This window comes from Xylocopa sonorina, chromosome 17 (assembly GCF_050948175.1).
Source record: "Xylocopa sonorina isolate GNS202 chromosome 17, iyXylSono1_principal, whole genome shotgun sequence".
In the NCBI taxonomy this organism is placed as follows: domain Eukaryota; kingdom Metazoa; phylum Arthropoda; class Insecta; order Hymenoptera; family Apidae; genus Xylocopa; species Xylocopa sonorina.
Genome location: NC_135209.1, coordinates 3,268,118 through 3,290,789, shown reverse-complemented (window position 1 = coordinate 3,290,789; position 22,672 = coordinate 3,268,118). Strand labels below are relative to the sequence as shown.

At 42.6% G+C, this 22,672-nt stretch overlaps 2 protein-coding genes across 3 annotated transcripts in view; one reads left to right on the top strand and one right to left on the bottom strand.

The window, feature by feature from the left end:
• The window catches only part of LOC143431330 (uncharacterized), a 57,662-nt gene that overhangs the window by 2,588 nt on the left and 32,402 nt on the right, over positions 1-22,672 (bottom strand). The window contains exons 4-10 of one of the 2 annotated variants that reach the window (XM_076907976.1): positions 21,022-21,317; positions 20,742-20,909; positions 18,928-20,040; positions 18,578-18,813; positions 18,319-18,456; positions 17,275-17,539; positions 2,328-2,537 (exon numbers count right to left, since the gene is read on the bottom strand). In XM_076907976.1, coding sequence (XP_076764091.1) covers positions 2,328-2,537; positions 17,275-17,539; positions 18,319-18,456; positions 18,578-18,813; positions 18,928-20,040; positions 20,742-20,909; positions 21,022-21,317 — 2,426 coding nt within the window. Of the gene's footprint in view, positions 1-2,327; positions 2,538-4,682; positions 4,873-17,274; positions 17,540-18,318; positions 18,457-18,577; positions 18,814-18,927; positions 20,041-20,741; positions 20,910-21,021; positions 21,318-22,672 lie in introns of those variants that run through there. The other variant, XM_076907977.1, reaches the window with a different exon arrangement.
• LOC143431344 (cytochrome b5) overlaps positions 15,216-22,672 on the top strand; it is a 56,343-nt gene continuing 48,886 nt past the window's right edge. Inside the window, exons 1-2 of the mRNA XM_076908011.1 lie at positions 15,216-15,289; positions 20,269-20,272. Of these exons, the coding sequence (XP_076764126.1) occupies positions 15,216-15,289; positions 20,269-20,272 (78 nt within the window). The remainder of the gene's footprint in view (positions 15,290-20,268; positions 20,273-22,672) is intronic.

Below are 22,672 nucleotides of genomic sequence, written 5' to 3'. Positions count from 1 at the left end.
ATACGCTCGATTTGTCGGACGTGATCGTTTTCACGTAACGCGAATAGAAATACATTTTCATTGCCACTGTTAATTTCGTCGTACGTAAAATGAGAGATTTGAAGGAGGTGATTTAACTCTAATGTATCTTTTTAATTTGCTTAAAAATGGTACTCGTTCTTTTTTCTATGAAAGATGAAAATACATTTTCGTTGCCATTGTTAATTTTGTCGTATGTAAAACAGATTTAAAGAAGGGGATTTAACTCTAATATGTCTCTTCAATTTGCTTAGAAATGGTACTTGTTCTTTTGTCTATGAAAGATGAAAATACATTTTCGTTGCGATTATTAATTTCGTCGTACGTAAAACAGATTTGAAGGGGGTGATTTAACTCCAATATATTTTTTCAATTTGCTCAAAAATGGAACTTGTTCCTTCGCCTAAAATTGCTATCAAGTATACCATACTACATTTAGTAAAAATAAGTGATTTTCTGCGAAGTAAAAAGTTTGACGAACTAGTTCAACAAAGTATAATTTTTAAAAAGATGAAAATTAATCGAGACATCAATTATTTCTAATATCGAGTATACTCTTGCGCATTTGAACTTCGTCTCCGAATTTTTTCCGAATTTCTACAGAATCGCTTTCCCGATCCAGTGCGACTGTCAATCTCAGGGGGGGTTAGAGATCATCGATAACGTTATAGCGGCGCGTAACGATCGTCGCAAAAAGCGCGAAAAAAGTGTGACACAGCCGTGCGCTGGACAATTGCAATTCAATGCGTGCACCGCGGAGACCTCACATTTAAAGCGGCTGATTTAATTGAACGTTCATAATCGCGCATCGATACCCGTGCGACCTACTTTCGCAATCGCTCGATAAGAGCCGATCGTTTCTGCGTCGTCGATTCGAGCGTGAGTTTGCCTCCCCCTTTTCGTTTTTCGTCAAGGTCGTCGCATCCGGTGCGTCTAAATTCTACGCGCCACGCGGTCCGCGATTCCTCAGCGTCGTCCCTTTTCGCGCCAACTACACTCCACTTCCGGGTACGCGTTCGTCAATGGCTTCGAGCGTTGCGTCAGTTGTCTGACCCGAGGCAATCGAAAAATCCGCGAGCGTTGAAATTTCGCAGCGACGGGGAAGACGGTGGGACGATGGCTTAATTAATGCTTTGACACTCGCGTTTAATGTGCGACGCGAATCGCTTACGAGGGTATTATCGGACAACGCCTCGTTTAAATGCGTTTACTGGTCTTATTAATTAGCCACGCGTCTTGTGTCTAATAACTGCGAAACGGTTTGCATTTTGCGTGAATCTCGCGGCTCGCGATGAGACGAACGTCTGTTCACGTGAGAATTGTAGAAAAATTGGGAGGAAACACGCGTTCTGTTTTTAGAATTCGAGATTGGGGATTTGATTGAAATCTTTTCAAAAATTGTAGCGTTTGGAAATTATATTGGTCTTCTCAATGACGAAACGATAGTACTTTGGAGAAAGCCTCTATGAAAATTGTAGAGAAAACGACTGAAAGAAAACGTGCTCTGTCTTTAGAATTCGAAATTGGGAATTGGGAATTTTATCGAAATCTTCTCAAAAATGGTAGCGTTTGGAAATTAGATTACTCTTCTCATTGACAAAACGATAGTACTTTGGAGAAAGCCACCATAAAAATTGTAAAAAAAATGCGCTCTGTCTTCAGAATTCGAGATTAGAATTTTAATTGAAATCTTCTCAAAAATGATAGCACTTGAAAATCATATTAACCTTCTCAATGACGAAACTGTAGTACTTTGGAAAAAGTTTCCATGAAAATTGTAGAGAAAGCGACTAAAAGAAATCACGCTCTGTTGTTAGAATTAAAAATTAGAAATTTGATTGAAATCTTTCCAAAAATTTAGCGCTGGAAAATTAGAAAATTAACCTTCTCAATGACGAAACGATAGTACTTTGAAGAAAGCCTCCGTGAAAATCGTGAAAAAAATCGTGAAAAATGACTGAAAGAGAACGCGCTCCGTCTTTAAAGTTGAAGATTAGAAATTTAATTGAAATCTGTTAAAAAACAGTAGCTCTAGAAAATTAGAATTAAAAATTAGGAATTTGATTGAAATCTTTCCAAAAATTTAGCGCTAGAATATTAGATTAACCTTCTCAATGACGAAACGATAGTACTTTGAAGAAAGCCTCCGTGAAAATCGTGAAAAAAATCGTGAAAAATGACTGAAAGAGAACGCGCTTCGTCTTTAAGTTGAAGATTAGAAATTTAATTGAAATCTGTTAAAGAACAGTAGCTCTAGAAAATTAGATTGCTCTTCTGATCGACAAAACGATACCGCTTGGCATACTCACTTTAACCTGAGGACTGACCAAGTACAGCAGAGGATTCGCCCTGAGCCTCTCGCTCTCGTCGATCTGCCTGCGGATCTCCTCTCTCCTCATACTGCTCAGGACGCTGACTTCCTCCCTGGACAGCGGTGCAGTTGCTGTCAACTGAATAGGTTGCGCCACATCCGGCAGCGATTTCTTTCGCTGAAGGGAGACCGCCGCCGCGGGCATCGCCTGCACGAATAGAACGAATGAGGCACAAAGAGGATTTCGTTGGCTGTTCGCAGTCGATCGATCATACAGAAAGCCTTATTTCCTATTTAAGCTCGTGTAGATCGCGTGAAGAGGCATGGGGACCGACAAGAGGCCCTTTGCCCTCGAAACTCGGTCAGGAATTCGACGAACGATCATTATCGCTGACTCACGAGCAATTATCGACTTTCATTGTCGCGCTCGAGCATCGCAATGGCATTAGTAATTGTCGCATCGATGATTAATCAGATTTCGCGTCGTCATTCGTTGTCGAGGTGCACGAGAAAACAAAAACAAACAAACGGAGGAGTTTATTGTTCCGTCTGCGTTATAAATTGATGATAATGATTCATTTCGAGGTTCGTCGATTAGAATAATTCGAAGGCCACCGTGCGAGCGGCCAGAGGCCCGTCTCGACTTTTGTCCCCGTCTTTTGGCGCGTCGCGTCGATCCGCTGGGACGTTTACATGTTCATTAGCGGCAGAATTTGAAGAAGCGAAGAAAACGGGACGACGACGCGCAGGGCGAAAGACAAGGAATCCTTGGACCAGTTCCAAAACGTGCAGCCTCGCTCGTAATCGTACGTAATAACCGACGCAAAGGCCAGGAATTCTAATCCGGGTTAAATCGTTGACCTTCGTCGCGAGCGTTTTTTATCTCGTCTACAGGAAACTGATAAAATGCGTTTATCTTGTTCTTCGTTTATCGATGCATCGTAGTTCGAGTTTTCGTCACGGTTACCATTCGTCTGACGCAACGAACGAGAAGAATCTCAAACGATCGAAATCTGCCACGAACTCGCGAGATTCGCAGCTTGCAAGCTCGAAGACAGACTTGTGAACGTTAGTATCGAGGAACGCGAAGTTACGATAAAATTTTCCGCCTTTCGTTAAGCGTAAAATTAGCCCAGGCGCCCCCCTCGAGCGATAGCTTTCTCCGATACCGTTTAATTAGCTTGATCAACACCAATAATTCTAATTTCGCTCGTGGTATCGAGCGTCGCGGGTCATTGGGACTCTCTGTCGAGGTTTAGAGGCTGTTCTTCGATACACACTGCCAATTGCACCGATAACGCCGCGAGGTATCAGAGAAAGCTCGACTTTTATTCTTGGCGCACGTTTCTTCGCGACTCCCTCGACTCTGCTCCACCCTCTGCGGTATTAACCTCGGTTTATCGAACGATTTGCACCCTCGCACTCGTGGACGATCGTCTCTTATCTATTTACACGATTCGAGGAGGATCTACAGCAGCTGATGTCTTTCGATCTTCCACAAAATGGCCCTAATGGTACATTCTAATTCTGTGACTCTTGCTCAAAATCAAATTCAAACGTAAACGTTCGGTTCTACGCAAGATTCTCGGTTTATCGAACGATTTGCACCCGTGGACGATCGTCTCTTATCTATTTACACGATTCGAGTGGGATCTATAGCAGCTGATGTCTTTCGATCTTCCACTAAATGGTCCTCGTACATTCTAATTTTCGCCATCCTTGCTCAAAATCAAATTCAAATATAAACATTCGGTTATACGATTTTCACTCTTGCACCCGTGGAGAATTGTCTCTTATCTATTTACACGATTCGAGTAGGATCTGTAACAGCTGGTGCCTTTCGATCCTCCACAAAATGGTCCTAATGCTACATTCTAATTCTACGACCCTCCCTCAAAATCAAATTTAGATGTAAACGTTCGGTTATACGCGAGATTTGAAACATTTATCTTCAATTCTTCAAGATTCTCACGGTTCTACCATCGTGTATATACATAGAACCAGCTGGTGCCTTTCGATCTTCCACAAAATGGTCCCAATGGTACATTCTAATCCTACGATCCTCCCTCAAAATCAAATTTAAATGTAAACATTCGGTTATACGCAAGATTCGAAACATTCATCTTCAATTCTTTAGGATTCTCACGTTTCTACCATCGTGTGTATACATAGAACCAGCTGCTGCTATTCTAAACAGACATCAAGGGACCAAACGGAAGCAGGTCAAGTTCATCCGTAACTTCGCGTTACGACCTAAGAAAACACTGGTCCAAACGTTCATCTGGCCATCCGCGTGGAACTCGAAACATTTTATCCTCGTTTTCCCTTATTCTCCGTCGCCTCGAGTTCATACCTCGACGGGAGGCGCGACGATCCACGACTCTGAGGCCCTCCTGGCCATCAGCGCAGGGCTGCAGAGTAGCGCCTCTTCCTCCTCGTCTGGCTCTGACCACAACATCTTCGCCTCGAGGTATCCTTCTCCTCGAAAAACCCTCGAAAAACCCTCGAACGTTCACGAACTGTTCGCAGCACCGCTCGCGATACTATTCCACCTTCTCTCGACTCTCTCTGAACATTCTGACCGCGTCTCTCACCAGCGATTGAGCCATCCGAAGCCAGTTAACCCTTTAAATGGCCAGGACGCGCCTATATACACCCTGGTCTAAAGAAATACCACGAACGCGAGCCATCGTACCCGATTCTACGACAGAAGGTACCACAGTCTAATTATAACCGCTACCACCGATTGATATAGTATACAATACGCAAAGTGGGACCAAGTGTGTGTCCCCCTTTCGATACGGAGCAACCACATCCGCGTTGGTCGTGGATTGGCCTCTGCGCACGGTGTGAACGCTCGCTGAAAGGGTTAGACGCGCTCGAGGTCCTTCTCGACGGTTCTTCCTCTTCCCAGACGCTTTTTTCAACCTTCTCGAAGCGTTTTTTCTGTAGATTCACCACGGAAAATGGGTAAAACGGAGCCACGGCCTCCTAGTGAGGAAGCCAGGCCGCAGACTGAACGGCCCTGGCTCGTTCGACCGAAATAGAGAGGACGCCCCACTATTTTCACGTCGAAATAGCATCGTCGAGGCAGCGCGTCGCGACGCTCACGGCTTCCACGACGGATGCCAGAGCCTCCGTCGATCCACCGTCGTGATTTATCGCAGCCTGTCGCCGTCGAACGTCCCAGGCTCTTATTCGAAGAGATCGTCGTCGCTTTCTCGCGCGTCCCGTCCGCGTCTACGCGCTTATCGATCGGTATTTTTAGTCGAGCCCAGAGTCTAGGCCGGATGTTGATCCGGGATGGTCAGGACGAGGCTGCCCAGAGAGGACCGCGAGCGGCCACCCTGGCCCACGCGAGCGGCTTGTTTGCTTTCGTTTCAGCATTGAACTTGGAGCCTCGACGAGCCTCGCACTCGCGTCATTTATTTTCGTCCGATCGATCGCGATTCGTCAGGTTCATTGTCGATCGTGCAACCTTCTTAGTCTTCTCGTGTGGATTCCAAGGGTTGGATGGTCGTGGGGTTGAAACAAAAATTTTTATTGGTTTTTCTTTTCTATCGACTCTTCTGAGGCTTCTTGTTGAAGATTGTTGATATTTTTTCTTGTGGTTTTTCCTTTTTTTGATTTGTTTGGTTGATATATAATATTATGATATCAGAGGTTCGAAGAGTTTGGGGACCATTGGGTTGAAGAAAGATTTTTATTGGTTTTTCTTCTCTATCGACTCTTCTGAGGCTTCGTTGATATTTTTTCTTGTGGTTTTTCCTTTTTTTAAACTGTTTGGTTGATATAAAATTGTAATATCAGAAGTTCGAAGAGTTTGGGGACCATTGGATGATCATTGGTTTGAAGAAAGATTTTTATTGGTTTTTCTTTTCTATCGACTCTTCTGAGGCTTCTTGTTCAAGATTGTTGATATTTTTTCTTGTGGTTTTTCCTTTTTTTAAACTGTTTGGTTGATATAAAATTGTAATATTAGAAGTTCGAAGAGTTTGGGGACCATGTATTGGTCGTGGGGTTGAAGAAAAATTTTGTATTGACCTTTCTTTATATTTTCTCTTGTGAGGCTTCTTGTTGGTGCTTTTTCTTGTGGTTTCTTATTTTTTTTAATTTGTTTGGTTGATATATAATATTATAATATCAGAGGTTCGAAGAGTTTGGGAATCATTAAATGGTCGTGGGGTTGAAGAAAAATTTTCATTGGGTTTTCTTTTTTATCAACTCTTCCGAGACATCTGGTTGCTCTTGCTCCTTGTAGTTTTTCCTTTTTTTTAATTTGTTTGGTTCATATAAAGGGTCTTTGGGAATTATATATTATATATAATATTATATCAGTGGTTCGAAAAGTTTGAGGACCATTAAACGGTCATGGAGTTGAATTTTTTCTTGCGGTCTTCCCTTTTTTTAATTTGTTCGTTTGATATAAATAGCATTTGAGAATTAATAATTATATAATAATTACATAAATAATAATAAAAATAAAACAATTGCATAATATTATAATATATTATATAAAAGGATATATTAATTATATAAAAGGATATTACGGGAATTGAGAAGAGACTGGGATAATTGGGATTCAGTGAAAGTAATGAATGAAGGATGATCGTTGGTCCACGTGTCAGAGGATGAGTGAAGATCGTTGAGAGAGAGATGACGCGTAACCAGAAGGATCGAAGAATATTCTTTCGAGCCGTTCACGGCCGAAACACGACCGGAAATATCGTTACGCAAATAAAGCCGAACTCGCAATTCGCGTAGCCTGATTCATGGAGCTGGCATGCGAATAAATTCGTCGTGCTTTTCGAGAATACCGTGCCTCGATCCTCGCACGCCAAAATGGGGCTCAGCCCACTTTATTTTTGTTTTATTTGTGTTTTCTTGTTTCCTTATTGCGTCTCGATGCGACGTCAGTGCGTCATTAACCATCCGAACGATTATCATTCTAGGAACAGTTGTTGATTACAAAATACTCGTGCTCTTCTTTAATCAGCTGATTTTTTTGTCAATCACTCTCTCAGAATTTCTTTTTTTTCTCTGAAGCAGAGAATCTTCGATAATTCTCGAAATAAATGTATCATTCTCAGTGTGTTACATGATTACGTGATCGATTTTTTTGTTAATCATTGACTTTACTCTTCTCTCTCAGAATTTCTTTTTCCTCTCTGAAGCAGAGAATCTTCAGTACTTCTCGAAATAAATTTATCGTTCTCAGTGTTACGTGATCACGTTCACGCATTTCGACCGATTAATCGTATCGTTTGTTTTCGCGCTCGATTGCTTATCGAATTTTAATCTCCGCCTGGTCGGTACAATAATAATTAGCCTTGTTAATCGCCTATTTATTTTATTGCCACGGTCTTTTGACCCACGACTGCGATCGATACGCGATCAGCAACCGTTTTCAGTCGCTCCTTCCTGCTTTTTAACACGATTCGCTCGTTTCATCTCGACGAGGCGAGCCGGATTCATCGCTCGCGGCGTGCGAAAACGCAACGCGCGTTGGACATCCGGTGGCTGATGCTCGCGCCTCGATAATCTTCCTCGTAGATTAACAAACAAATAATTAATCCGCTGAGGCCGTTGACTCGACCGTTCGATACCATTGATCCCATCAAACTCGCGAAACAAACGATCGTAAAAGTGCAAATAGTTCTTCAGATACTTTGGTCCCGTTCTGAATTGCTAATCCCTTGTTCACCCTGTGTAATCGAGATCGAAACAAATGAGATTCGATCGAGAATCGAAACAAATGAGAACCAAATGTATCAGTGATTGATCCATGAACAGCGAGAAAAGTGTTCGAGTGACCAAACCGTGAGTTACATTGGAAAAAATGGCACCAGAGGATCATTAGTCAAAGAAAAATCTAGTTGAATCGTTTTGATCGAAATTTCTGCTGAATCGAACGACTAAATGAGAGAAGTTTATCTATGATTGATCAATAAACAGCAAGAAAAGTATTCGAGAGTCGAAATCGCGAGTTATATTAGAAAAAATGCCACCAGAGGATGATTAGTGTCAAAGAAGAATCTAGTTGAATCGTTTCGTTCGAAATGGCTGTTGCATTGAACGATTGAATGAGAGAGTTGTATCATTGATTAATCAATAAACAGCAAGAAAAGTATTTGAGTGTCCAGAGTGTCCAAATCGCGAGTGACATAGGAAAAAATGGTCCCAAAAGATGACAATATCGAAGAAAAATCTAGTTGGTAGCTTCTCAGTCGTTCGCATTAATAAGAAAACTTATTTCTCGCCCGTTTCCTCGATAGTTTAGTCTCGCGGGATTGAAATATCGGGTCAGAAGGATCTCGACGACAATTTTCGGCACTTCTCATCCGTACGCCTCGGATTTTAGCTACGAAAATAATATCGCGGTTGTTTTCAGGCCAATACGTATTGTCTCCTCTGTAGGAGAGAGCGTCTCGCTGCGTGTGTATCGACGCACGCGTTTCTTGGCACACGACTCTGCGGACCAATTAGACGGGGCCATTTCGTTACTCGAGATTAGTGCCACAGTGGGATTTTTTCTTCGTCGAATTCCTGAAAATCTCGACCGTGAAACGGCGCGTACCATTTTCGAAAAAGGTACTCCTTCGACAAAATCCAAGCTTGTTGCACTTGTATTGTAAATGTAAAAATCTGTCGAATTTAATCGTCGAACAAAACTGATATCGAGCAAAGTCGACATGATTACCTTCTATAAATTCCAAGCTCGTTGCATTTGTATCGCACGATGTAAAAATCTGTCGAATTTAATCGTCAAACAAAACTGATATCGAGCAAAGTCGAAATGATTTTCTCCTATAAATTCCAAGCTCGTTGCACTTGTATCGCAAATGTAAAAATCTGTCGAATTTAATCGTCGACCAAAACTGATATCGAGCAAAGTCGAGTGCTCGTTGCACTTTTTACATCGCGAATGTAAAAATCTATCGAATTTAATCGTCAAACAAAACTGATATCGAGCAAAGTCGAGTGCTCGTTGCACTTTTTACATGGTAAATGTAAAAATCTGTCGAATTTAATCATCAAACAAAACTGATATCGAGCAAAGTCGAGCAAAGAGATATCGTACGACGTCACGTAAGGTCAAGGGGTGTTCCTGAAAACTGGAGATACCCTGGCGTCCTCCTAATCGACATGCTTTTTAATCTGTCGTCCAAGTAACATCTTTTACATCACATATTACATAAATACATTCAATACATCGAACCAACGTTTGGTAATGTCGTTGTGTGATTAACAAGGTCTCGTCCCACGATATTCATCGGTGTATCGGTAAAATCGTCTCGAAATGCAACCTGGAAGTACGTCCTCGAGCGTGTGTGTGTCTGCGCATCGGCTATTCCCGCCTATCGATCTGTTTTTCGCTAAGAACACTCTCCTACAGCGTAGCTCTCTCGAACGCCACGTCTTTATGTTAAAATACGCGAGATCTCGTTTCTATATACACGCCACACGTCTACGAATCGTTTCTAGCGTTTCTCGCGGAGCAAACGGGACTATTTCAGCGTCCACGCGTTCTGTTCTACTGACGAGTGTATCAAAAAAGGTCTCTCGCACGTTTTTTTTCTGGATTTTTCGCGTCGTTGCTCGCGAAATTAACGCGTTGCGAGGCTTCATCGTGGACGAGAGAACGAAAATCGAATTTCACTGTTCAGCGAATCGAGTCGCAGCCCAGATTCTCGCGAGTAGACGCTGTCGAAAAGCTTGGCACTTGAACAACCCCCACGTTTGCTTCGCGATATATTCAATACGTGGCGCTTTGGTGTACATAAAAAATAGCGATCGTAAAGGTGAAGGAACTTAGGAAGATTCAATTCCATCCTCGAGCTGGAAATTTGTTTCGTCTTTGATTGAGGTTTCCAGGTTCCATTCGATTCTATCTCAGGTCACTGTCGTCGATCTCTACACCCTTCGTTTCGCGTTTTTCTCGTCCCGTTCCTTTAGGCACGACCGTCGTCGAGGTACGATTGCGACCACGTTGAATCGAATGTTCCAAGCTTCGCGTAAAAAAAAAAAAGAAACAGCTCTGTTCGAGCTAGTTCGCTTAGAAAGGGTTAAAAATTCTCGTACAAATTCTTAATTACCTCGAGCGGGTACTTTGAGCAACGTGACGCGTTGGAATTCATTGACACTCTTGACAAACTTCGTCGGTTGGTGCATCTGGAGTTTTGCAAACGAAGAATCGTTTCTAACATTCTTCTTCGATGCCAGATTAAAAATTCTGCTGGAGCTTATGAGGTTGCAAGAAGCATTTTTCAAATTCATTGCCAACGATTTTGAAACTTTTTTTCGAAGCTTATTGGCAAATTCGTTGCTATTTAAAAATATTCTGGAGTTTATGACGATGCGAGAAGCATCTTCTAAATTCATTGCCATCGATTTTTAAATACAGTGTTCAGAGAAAAAAGTGCGTCACTAATTCTTGCGTTACTATAAAATTGTTTCATATTTTATAGTTCTTTTTCTATGAAAAAATTGTGAACTCTGTTTCCTCTAAATTTATCTCGCGTCGAAAACTTACGATTCTTCGTTTCTAAAGTACAGACGCGTCACACTCTATGAATCGAGACGAGTGTCTAATCCATAAGAAATTCAACGTGGCGCATCGTAAAGGCGTTCGTAATTGTACTCGTGAAAAACTGTGACTAAAATAGAGGATCCTGGCGTAGTTACGTATTTTATTAAACTCGTTCGTGTGAGAGACCAGCCTGCCTAGGGTCGTACCTAACGCACAAAATTACGCCTCCTCGCGTCGCGCTACATCGACGAGGGGGGTTTATCTGTGTGTTCAGAGGTACGAGAATTAAATTTACGTATTCATAATGCACGTTTGGTACCGACATTTGTGCTTGTTCACCAACAAAGATGAACCCCCTCGAGAAACTTCACAATCAATCATAAAAAGGGACAAACGCTTGGTCATCTTCGACTTAAAAACGATCAAACACCTTCTCATTAATAAATATCAATCTCAACAACCTCGACAAACAAAATTTCCCTCTTTTCTCACTAATTACTCTTCATGTATCTCGAACGCTTGGTCATCTTCAGCTTAAAAACGATCAAACACCTTCTCATTAATAGATATCAATCTCAACAACCTCGACAAACAAAATTTCCCTCTTTTCTCACTAATTACTCTTCATGTATCTCGAACGCTTGGTCATCTTCAGCTTAAAAACGATCAAACACCTTCTCATTAACAAATATCAATCTCAACAACGTTCATAAACAAAATTTTCCTCTTTTCTCATCAATTACTCTTCACGTATCTCGAAAGGGTTATCGTCGTCGTTAATTCGTGTAATATTACCACCTAAATAACGATCTCACATTACATGTTTCATCTTATGCGCTTAGATCTACGAAATATATGTATATGTATATATATATATAACACGTGTGTAACATGTATGCGTGTATGCGTTAGTCGATGGTGTGGTACAGTGTGTCGTAAAACTTGACAGAGTGGCGATACGTCATATAGAGAAGCATGCGTTAGAAAAATAATGTATCTGATCAAGAAACGGGAGAAAACAGGCGGCGTGGAGGTGGAGGATAAAAAAGATTTGCCCCTGGCGATGGTCGAGGATCGCCAGGCGTGTCCACGCGGAGAAGAACGTTAGGGGATGGACGACGTGTGCGGTTCGTTGGCTGTTTTGGAGAACAACGATTTCGAGTTGGTACCAATGCTCGACGCGCGATCGATGATCAGACGATTCGTGGCAGGAGTCAGACGGGCGGTGGATCGAGAAAATGGGTTTCGAAGCTTGTCAGAGAAAGAGAGAAACAGAAAAGGTACGAAGGACAAGTAGTGTAGCGAGAGTTATAGTTTGAAAGAACAGGTCCCCGCCTCCACACCGCGCGAGCCTTACCTTTCAGATCCCGTGGGTTGCTTAACTAATGGACGTAACATTATTTTTACGTTATCTCGCTTAATTAATGGACGTAACAACACGTGGTGGGTGAGCTCGACGTAATTATTTCTGTGCGTGTACAGGTGCCGTGCTGCTCTCGTGTCCCTCTCGATCGTTTCACAGTCAGTTCTCGATCGCTTCCTGAGAAGCCACTGTTCGCGTTTCAGGGGGGTGGCGAACAGAAATGCATCGACGATAAACAGAAACAGAAGAGAATCTAAAGAGAACTGGCGATTCTTCACGAAAGCGTGTCAAATTCAAGCAAATTCTTTTTCTCTATCCCTTTCTCCCTTATCCGTTATTACAAACGTGTCTCGAGCAAAGACACTTTGCGCTGGGATTTCCACGTCGAAACTGAAGAAAGACTCTACCAAGCGCCTCGACTATCTCCTCGCCTCTTCGCAGAAGCCTTCTCGCGGACAATTTCATCGCAAACAGTCAGCGTCGTCCGATAAAACTGTCATAAATATTCGCACGCTCATTACGCTACGTCTCTATCGTGCTTCTCATAGAAAAATAACTCTGTCTCTGAGGAGAAGGCGGAAAGAACATTGCTCTGAGTTCGATTCAACCCTTTCAGCCTCGAGCAACCCTCTCAACAGACACGATAAAATAAACCATCGCTCTCCGCGTTAATCGAACGACGATCAACGATCGAATCGCTGTAAACGTTCGTCTGAAAGGGTTAATCGACGATCGATCATCGACGCGAATAATCTACGTTGGTATCTACTAACAATCTACGACCAGGTACGAGTTCTTCTCTGCTAATTCGCACGTCGAGAGTCTGAAGACCTGGAATCCGGGGTAAGGCCGCGGAGAGCGAGAGCGACGTTCCAAGCTGTGCAAACATAGCCTTTCCATCGCAAACACCTCTCGATTTGCGCTCAGAGATTTTTACGAGAAACGGATGCGTTCGTAACCCGTGACTCACGACACCTGCGTGCCTGGCCGTGTTGTACGATGACACGCTGTCTATTTTAAATGCTGAATCATTTCTCGCGATGCGACATCTTCAATCACCCTTATCGATCCCCCACGAACGTCTGGGTTGCGTAAGGGTGGCACGACGCGAGCACTCGAGAACGTCGTTCTCGCTTCGAGCCTGCACCCCATTGGCCCAAGCCCTGGCGCGCACGCGATCCCATCCAAATCGCGATTAAACGTGGTCCAATTTGAAAATATTCTCTCCTTCGAAGACGTGACTAAACAACGCTGTTCTACCTGTTAACGCGTCGCTGGTGATGTCTAAACTGTGCGACGCGTTCAGATGATACAACGAACGAGTCGAGTTCAATTCAGAGGGTGTTCGATCGATCAGAATACTAAGTGGTTTGGGTATGAACGAAATGCTGGTAGCAAATCGCGATTAAACATGGTCCAATTTGAAAATATTCTCTCCTTCGAAGACGTAACCAAACAACGATATTCTACTTGTTAACGCGTCGCTGGTGATGTCTAAACTGTGCGACGCGTTCAGATGATACAACGAACGAGTCGAGTTCAATTCAGAGGGTGTTTGATCAGAATACTGGGTGGTTTGGATATGAACGAAATGTTGTAGCACTCGTGTCAGAACTCTGCGAGACACTTTGCTTGGAATGCACTGTGGAATGTGTGTTGGAACGAACGCTTAATAATTGGATTTTGGGGGGTGGAATGTTTAAATGCTGTTGCAAGGGTCGTGGAGGCTCGAGAAATTAGCTACGCGTGCTTTTTATCGAGAATAGACCCTGGATTCTTAAACAGATACACTAAAGTATCTATTTTTCATACTCCAATAAGGTATTACTGATTTCAACCCTTGTTTCTTTCGTTATCACGTTTGTAGTGATGAATTAGATCGTGTGAGAGAACACAATGCGACACACCTGGTGGATAACATTAAACTCTGTACACGAACACTAAACACGTTATTACATTGAACGACACACAGGATACTATCGTTTCGTGAACGATTTGAATTTCGAAATTGACGTAATTCGACGTTTTTAAATTTTTAATACCCTCCTCTGGGTTCCTCCATCGTTCTCGAATCCAGGATCTATCGAGCAAAAGGAACGCCACTGATTTTTGAGTTCGATTGACTCGAATTGATTGATTTGACTCGTTCGATTGACAAAACGCGAGTTAAATTGACTCTGTCAAATAACTCGAGTAATTCGACGTTTTTAATTTTTTAATATCCTCTTCTGGGCTTCTCCATCGTTCTCGAATCCAGGATCTATCGAGTAAAAGAAACGTGACTGATTTTTGAGTACCGATCTCGACTCGTTCGATTGAGAAAACGCGAGTTAAATTGACTCTGTCGAATAACTCGAGTAATTCGACGTTTTTAAATTTTTAATACCCTCCTCTGAGTTTTTCTATCGTTCTCGAATCCAGGATCTATCGAGCAAAAGGAACGCCACTGATTTTTGAGTTCGATTGACTCGAATTGATTGATTTGACTCGTTCGATTGACAAAACGCGAGTTAAATTGACTCTGTCGAATAACTCGAGTAATTCGACATTTGTAAATTTTTAATACCCTCCTCTGAGTTCCTCTATCGTTCTCGAATCCAGGATCTACAGAGAAAAAGGAGCGTCACTGACTTTTGAGTACCGATCTCGACTCGTTCGATTGAGAAAACGCGAGTTAAATTGACTCTGTCGAATAACTCGAGTAATTCGACGTTTTTAAATTTTTAATACCCTCCTCTGAGTTCCTCTATCGTTCTCGAATCCAGGATCTACAGAGAAAAAGGAACGTCACTGACTTTTGAGTACCGATCTCGACTCGTTCGATTGAGAAAACGCGAGTTAGCGGTCGCGCGTGTCCTCGTCGCTATCGCAGTGTGTGTGTATACGTGTGTCTGTGTGGTTACATTATTTATTGTAATACTTATACTCTCATAGGGTTGCGCGGCCCTTTCTCGCTGCGGCGAAGGCGGGGACCGTCCGGCCTGCGTCCTGGGATGGCATGCACAGAACACAGCACAAAATGCCACACAATTACACAGACAAACAGATCGACAGAGAAGAGAAGAGGGTACAGATAGAGAGAACCGTGGGCCAGGGTCAGAGGAGTCTCTTACAAGGGATTCGCGATGGAACGGACGATCGTACGAGCCAAAATAAAAAGAGAATCAAGTAGAAAGTGATACAGTTCTGATACTTCAGTTCTCGAGAGGAAACACCTTGTAGATTTACAGTCGTTTTTCCTCAGACGTGAATGTCTGTGAAGTGATTTTATTATTGTTAATTGTCGCCTCACTTTGGCCAGTAGAATCGCTTCTCAGATTTTCTGTCTATTGAGTGAATTTGTGGCGAGTTGAAAAGCGTTTGGGTGGAGGAAGGTAGCTTTTGGAGCTCGATTCTTTCAAATATCGTCTCTAAATTCGTTAGAAAGGGAGCTGATTGATGATAAAGGTATTCTAATCGTGAGGAAGAGGAAATTAGAAATTCGAGTGCTTACCTATTGCTAATGACTATGTGTTAACTATACGTAGCGAAAAAATTGATCTACGATCGACGTGATTGCTAGAGATTCGGTAGAGAAATTGTACGATGCGGCTAATTAGCAGGCAAAGTGAAGTATAGAAGACGAGTCGTTTAATTCGAATGTTTCAAAGTGTTACTCGTTTACTTTTTTGCTGCGTGAGGAATCTAAGAGATTTTAAAATTGACTATCTGTTGAAATTATTGCTATTCGATCAATTAGAATTCTGGAGATCAATATTTTTTTTCTTTCAACATTTACTTTCAAATTCAATTTATATATATATATAATTACAAGACAGTTTTATTGTTATAATATAAATTTATAAGATTTGTCTGACATACGAGAGTAATCACTTTGAGTTTCAATAATTTATCATCCAATATTCGATATTTTTCTGAATTATGAAAATCCCAAAACGATCCTTAAAACATAAAAAACTTGAACTAAAATATAAACTTTAGCCATTTTCTCGCACACCAAAAAAAAAGCTCACGAGTAACCTGAAAGCTCGACTCAGTTGACTGGCTCTATAAATTATCAAATAGAATTAAATACAGTGTGACGAGGCGTTATAAACGTGAAAAAAAATCCGTGAACTCGATAGAGACATCCTGATTCGTAGCTAGTAAACTCGTATTCTGAATTTTTTTCACCATTCGACAGTGCAAACGTTACGTGGTCCCAAAGGCATTTCCTTTCGCGAAGAAACCCCTCTCTTTGCCCCTCCCGTTCACACGCCATGAGACGGTTGGCCAAAAACTCGTAATATCCTCCCGCGAACCACGACTGAACGAATAACATCGAACGATTGTTATCTTGTTTAACATTCGGCGGTATTTTCGCACGACACTCCTGGAAAACCGTCTCGATGGACTTCGCTGAAGTATCACCGCACCCCCGCCGCGATTCTGGCCAAACTATCGCTCGTACATCTCACTAGACTCTCTCGTTTGTCGGTGTCTCGACTCTCAGAGGGGAATCTCTCGAAACGGAGTCGTGGCAAAGACCTGAACGACGCGCTGAACCAGGGAACAGAGCGGAAAGGCAGCTGCGAACGTCCGTCTGGATCTTTCACGCGAAGAATTCATGGTCCATAGGGCTGTGCGCGTGGAATGCACACGAAACACATCTCAGTACAACAAAACACATATTACACGAAAAAGTATCCAAATATCCTGTGCAAACTGCAGATAAACCAACCACAACCATCGTCAAAGAAGAGTATACACAATACCATCGACAAATATTAAAAAATATGATACAAATAACGAGATATTGCAATATTATACATTGCTAGACTCCAAGAAACACAGAACAAAGTGTGAACCTGACTGAACAATTAATTTATACAAAATCGTTGGTAACGAGTGCTAAAATGGTATCAAAGTGAGCGTCAGATCCAAAAGGGTCGCAGTTCCCTTCCCGTGACGCGAGTGCGAGGAAGTTGGTGTCGTGTGACGAGTAGAGACAAGGGGACGTGTCACTGTACTGTCTACAAGGTGGTTCGAGAGTAGAGGAAGCTGAGGACTCACCTTGGGCAAACCGCCCCCGCCGCCACCGCCGCCACCGCCGACGGATGCGGTTGGACCGCGTCCAGGGGTGACGTAGAGGCTCTCAGTGCGCTTAGGCTGTCCTGGACTCGGCAGAATGTCCTGTCCAAGGTTACGGTTCCTCAGCAGCGCGCCCTCGAACTGGCCGGAAGTCGAGGCGGCGTACGTTGGAGTCGTCGCGCCGCTTCCTACCACGGAACCGTTCAACGGCGTCGCTGATCGAATCGCGCTTGGCGCTCTCGTTGATCTGTTCAGAAGTTGGAGCATTAAAATTCAGTCGTTTTTAAATTAGTACCTTGTCGCGATGTTTCATTAGGAATTTTTTCGAATAAGGACAAATTTTGGTGAGACTATAGTTGGGTTCGATGTGTTTTTATTGTTTTTTGTGTTACGTTGTTGACGGAGTATTGAGGAGTTGCTGAAATATTAATATTGAGTTGTTGAATCTTTTCGAGTAAGAAATTTGTTGAGGCTACAGTTAACTTCGATGTGGTTTAATTGTTTACTGTGTTATGTTGTTGATGAAGTATTGAGGAGTTGTTGAAATATTAATATTGAGGGTTAAATTAGAATTAATATTGAGGAGTTGTTGAATTTTATCGAATAAGAAATTTGTTGAGGCTACACTTAACTTCATTGTGTTTTTATTATTTATTGTGTTATGTTGTCGATGAAATATTGAAGTGTTGTTGAAGTATTTTAATTGAATATCAAATTTGAGAGTTAGTTAAAATAAGAGATCGATCAAAGAGTCAAGTTCGACGTGTTTTTGTGTTACATTGTTGATGGAGTAGTGAGAAATTGTTGAAGTATTTTATCTAATATCAAATTTGAGAGTTAGTTAAAATAAAAGATCGATCAAAGAGTCAAGTTCGACGTGTTTTTGCTATTTATTGTGTTACGTTGTTGATGAAGTATTGAGGAGTTGCTGAATTACTTTAATCTAATATCAAGTTTGAGGGCTAGCTAAAGTTGGTTTCGTATACCATATAGACAAGAGGATCGAGAGTAGAATACATGGATCACCTGTCGAGTACATCCTGAGGCGGATTCGTGACGGTTTTATCGACGGACGGCTGTCTCGATCCAGTTAATCGGTTGTGCGCTCTAGCGTATCGATCTACGGAGCTATCACGGCTGGGCGGCCTTTTGTAATGATCCAGTCTGCGAAACAGTGGATCAGGTTAAAACTATCCCACAAATTAAACTCGAAGAGAACGATATAAACCACACTTCCAAACAAACCAGTCAAAATCAATTTCATTTAACGAGAAATCGAGCAGACCTGTCGTTCAACGTTTGCCCAATGGTATTGGGTCGATCCTGCGGGCTCAGGACTTTACTGTTTCTTCGTATACTCGTGGAACTTGGTGGTCGTTGAGCATCTCCAACGCCATCTTGTTGGTATTGCTGTGGACTCTGGGCTGGCTGTTGGGGCGGCGATGGCTGTTGCTGTCCGTAAAGCTGCTGAGAATTGTATTGGTTCATCTGGCCTGGCCCATATTGATTTGGTAACGACGTCTAAAAAGTACCAAAACAAATTAATATGAACCAACAGAATCACTTCAACATCCCTACGCCTCGATCTTTAATCCAAACCATTGCATACTATTAAATTAACAAAAAAAAAATCACCTGCTGATTAGAGTACGCCTGCACGTTCTGATAACCTTGCTGACCCATCGACTGCTGCTGATACAAATACTGATCACCCTGAGCTGGATTCATCGTCTGATACTGCGGCTGATTGTACGGACTGCCTTGAACTGGGTACTGATTTTGCGGCACGTATTGTCCCCCTTGAAACTGGCTCGTTGTTTGATACTGATTCGGTATACTGTTCGGATACTGAGCCTGCTGGACGTTGCTCTGAGCCATCGACTGAGGATACTGCGTCTGATAATAATTCTGCGCGCCTAAGTTCGCCTGGTTCAACTGATTCAACGGTAGCTGGTTGATCAGCTGAGCTGGTGTCACCTGGCTCGCCAGCTCGCTCTGCGACAGCTGATTCTGCGGCAGCTGATTCTGCGGCAGCTGATTGCTGAGCAGCTGATTCTGCGGCAGCTGACCCTGCGGCTTCATGCTGGCCCTCCTGATCGACTGCATCACGTTGCTCGCTGTGGACGTCGCAGACGTGGACGTTGCTGATGTCACGTCCGACGTGGGGCTCTTCATAGGCGTGGAACCTGGTTGATCGACGCTGGCTGTTTTGTGGAGGATGCTCTTCCCTGGCAACGCGTCTTGAGGAAGCGGCACGTATTTTGGTATCTCTCGATTTCGTAGCCTTTCCAAACCAGGCTGTCTGAAGTCTGGCGCGAATTGCTTCGCCGTTTGCTGAGCCAGTTCAGAGTCCTCTCTCGCCTGCTCTGCGGCTGTGTCAGCCAGCTCTGCTCTTCCACGCGCCGTTGCTGTTCTCGAGATCGCGATATCCGCCTTCTGAAGAGCGATCTTGCTCGCCCTCTGTGCCGCGTTCACTGCAGCTTCTATCCTCTCGCGGAACTTGGCCGATCTGATAAGGAACAGATGCTTCTTCTTCTGGCTGGTGATCAACACGTTGTTCTTGTACTTGCCCTCCTCCTTGGTGCCGTCGCGGAACGTCGTCACGCCGTAGCCGTACTTCCGGTTGTTGAACCACTCGCCCTCGTAACGGAGGCCGTCGCTGCGCTCTGATATTCCGAATCCTGTTCGCTTGTCGTTCTTCCATTCGCCAAGGTACGTCTCGGTTACTGAGGAGTCCATTTGCTCGTCCTGCAATCGGAATTCTGTTCTTAATGCTGAAGAGAATCGTCTCAAGGAATCATTAGCATTTAGACAGGAGGAAAATTGAATCTGGGGATCTAGAGATTTTATTTTTAAAGTTTAATATTCGTTTTGTCTCGATAAGTGCGACGAGTGAACTCTGTTTTTAACGCTGAAGAGAATCGTTTTAAGGTACTATTGGCGTTTAGACTGAGGAAAAATTGAATACTTGCGAAGATCTGTGGGGTATTATTATAGTAAGAGAAATTGGAATTCTGTTTTTAACGCTGAAGGGAATCATTTCAAGGAATTATTAGCGTTTAGACTAGAGAAAAATTGAATACTTGCGAAGATCTGTGGGGTGTAACGATAGTAAGAGAAATTGGAATTCTGTTTTTAACGCTGAAGGGAATCATTTTAAGGTATCATTAGCGTTTAAACTAAAGAAAAATTGAATAGTTGCGAAGATCTGTGGGGTATTATTATAGTAAGAGAAATTGGAATTCTGTTTTTAACGCTGAAGGGAATTATTTTAAGTTATTATTGACGTTTAGACTAGAGAAAAATTGAATACTTGCGAAGATCTGTGGGGTGTACCAATAATAAGAGAACGTAGAGGATTTTTCTTTAAGTTTAACAAAATTTACCACTAAATACTAATAATTTCGTTCGAGGAAGCTTCATCGATCGATAGAAGGGCCGTATCATACCTCGATAACAAAGGATGCGTTGCTGTCGCTGTGAACGGACGCAGACGCCTGGCTCTGCGAGCTCTCCGTCGACATCCACGACGCGGAGCTCGCGTTGCTACGAATACTGCCCCCGGTGCCGTGCTTTTCCAGGTCACCCGTGCTCCTCTGCTTGCGGATCTTCAGCCCCTGAAACCCCAAACGAACCCTCTGAACGTTCGCCCCCAAGGACATCGCTCATTTCCGCTCGAATAGAGCGGCCATCAATGATTCAACGCGAGGATTTCGAATCACTGTTTACCGAGAGGATGCCCTTCTTCAAGGATTTCTCGGTCAGGCTCTTCCGTCTCGCCGGAGGATTGTCGCTTCTGGCCTTCAAAACGAAACCGCCTCTGCTGTCGCCGACACGGCGGTCCCTTCTGTCCGTTGGCTCTGGCGTGGGTGCGACCACCCCTCCGTCGTCAGCGCTTCTCAGAGACGTTAACGAAGCCCTGACTTGCTTCGATGGCTTGTAATGACTTGCCAAACCGAACGGCGCGCTTGCTCTTACTCCATAGCCGTGTCTCATGCCACGGTACCATTGGCCTTGATAAGTGCCTGCGAAAACAAACAGTCATCTTAGGCATTTTTATACTTTTTTTGATTTATTACAGTTTCTAGTTTCTCTTGTTTGGTATTTCAGTAATTGTGTTCAGTGGTTATGTGTTTGGTGAAGAGGATAGGGTTGTCTTGATGTTGATAGTAAATATGTAGAAGTAAGTCAGTTGAATTTTAGGGATATCGTGGAGGGTTAATTAAGTTGCTAGAGAATATGGTGTGGACTTGATAAGTGCCTGCGAAAAATAGAGTCATCTTTGGCATTTTTATACTTTTTTTGATTTATTACAGTTTCTAGTTTCTCTTGTTTGGTATTTCAGTAATTGTGTTCAGTGGTTATGTGTTTGACGAAGATAGGGTTGTCTTGATGTTGATAGTAAATATGTAGAAGTAACAGTTGAATTTTAATGATATTGTGGAGGGTCAATTAACTTGCTAGAAAGTATCGCGTGTTCTGCAAAGGTGCCTACGAAAAAAAGAGTCACCTTAACCATCTCCATCCCTCCTTTGATTTATTACAGTTTCCCTCGTTTGATGTCTTATTAATTACGTTTAGCAGCGAGTCGTTGCGAACTTTTATTCTAAATTACGATATATTTTTAACATAGAAGATGGGATTATCTTGATGTTGATAATAAATATGCAGAAGTAACAGTCGAATTTTAGTGATATTGTGGATAATCAATTAGCTTGCTAGAGAATATGGTGTGGCCTTGATAGGTGCCTACGAAAAAAAGAGTCATCTTAATTATTTCTATCCTTCCTCTAATCTATTACAGTTTCTCTCGTTTGATATTTTATTGATTATGCTTAGCAGCGAGTTGCTACAAATTTTTATTTTAATATACGCTATATGTTTGACGTAGAAAATGGGATTGTCTTGATAAATAGTAGCAATAAATATGTAGAACTAAGTCAATCGAATTTTAGTAATATTGTGGAGAGTCAATAAACAAGCTAGAAAATATCGCGTCTTCTTAATAGGTGCCAACGAAAAAAGGAGTCATCTTAGCCATTTTCATCCTTCCTCTGATCTATCACCGTTTCTCTCGTTTGATATCTCATTAATTACACTTAGTAGCGCGAGTCGTCTGAAGAATTTGCATTTTAAATTACGCTATATATTTTACAAAGAAGATAGAATTATCTTGATATTGATAATAAACATGTAGAAATAAATCAGTTGAATTTTAGCAATATCGTGAATGATCAATTAACAAGCTAGAAAATATCTCGCGTTCTCGAACAAGGCCTGCGAAAAGTGGGTTAATGCCATGGAGGTTCGAAAACGTCGGACGACTGTACCCGCACAGACGGTTTAAAAATAATTGGAGCCTGCGAGCGTTTCATGGAAT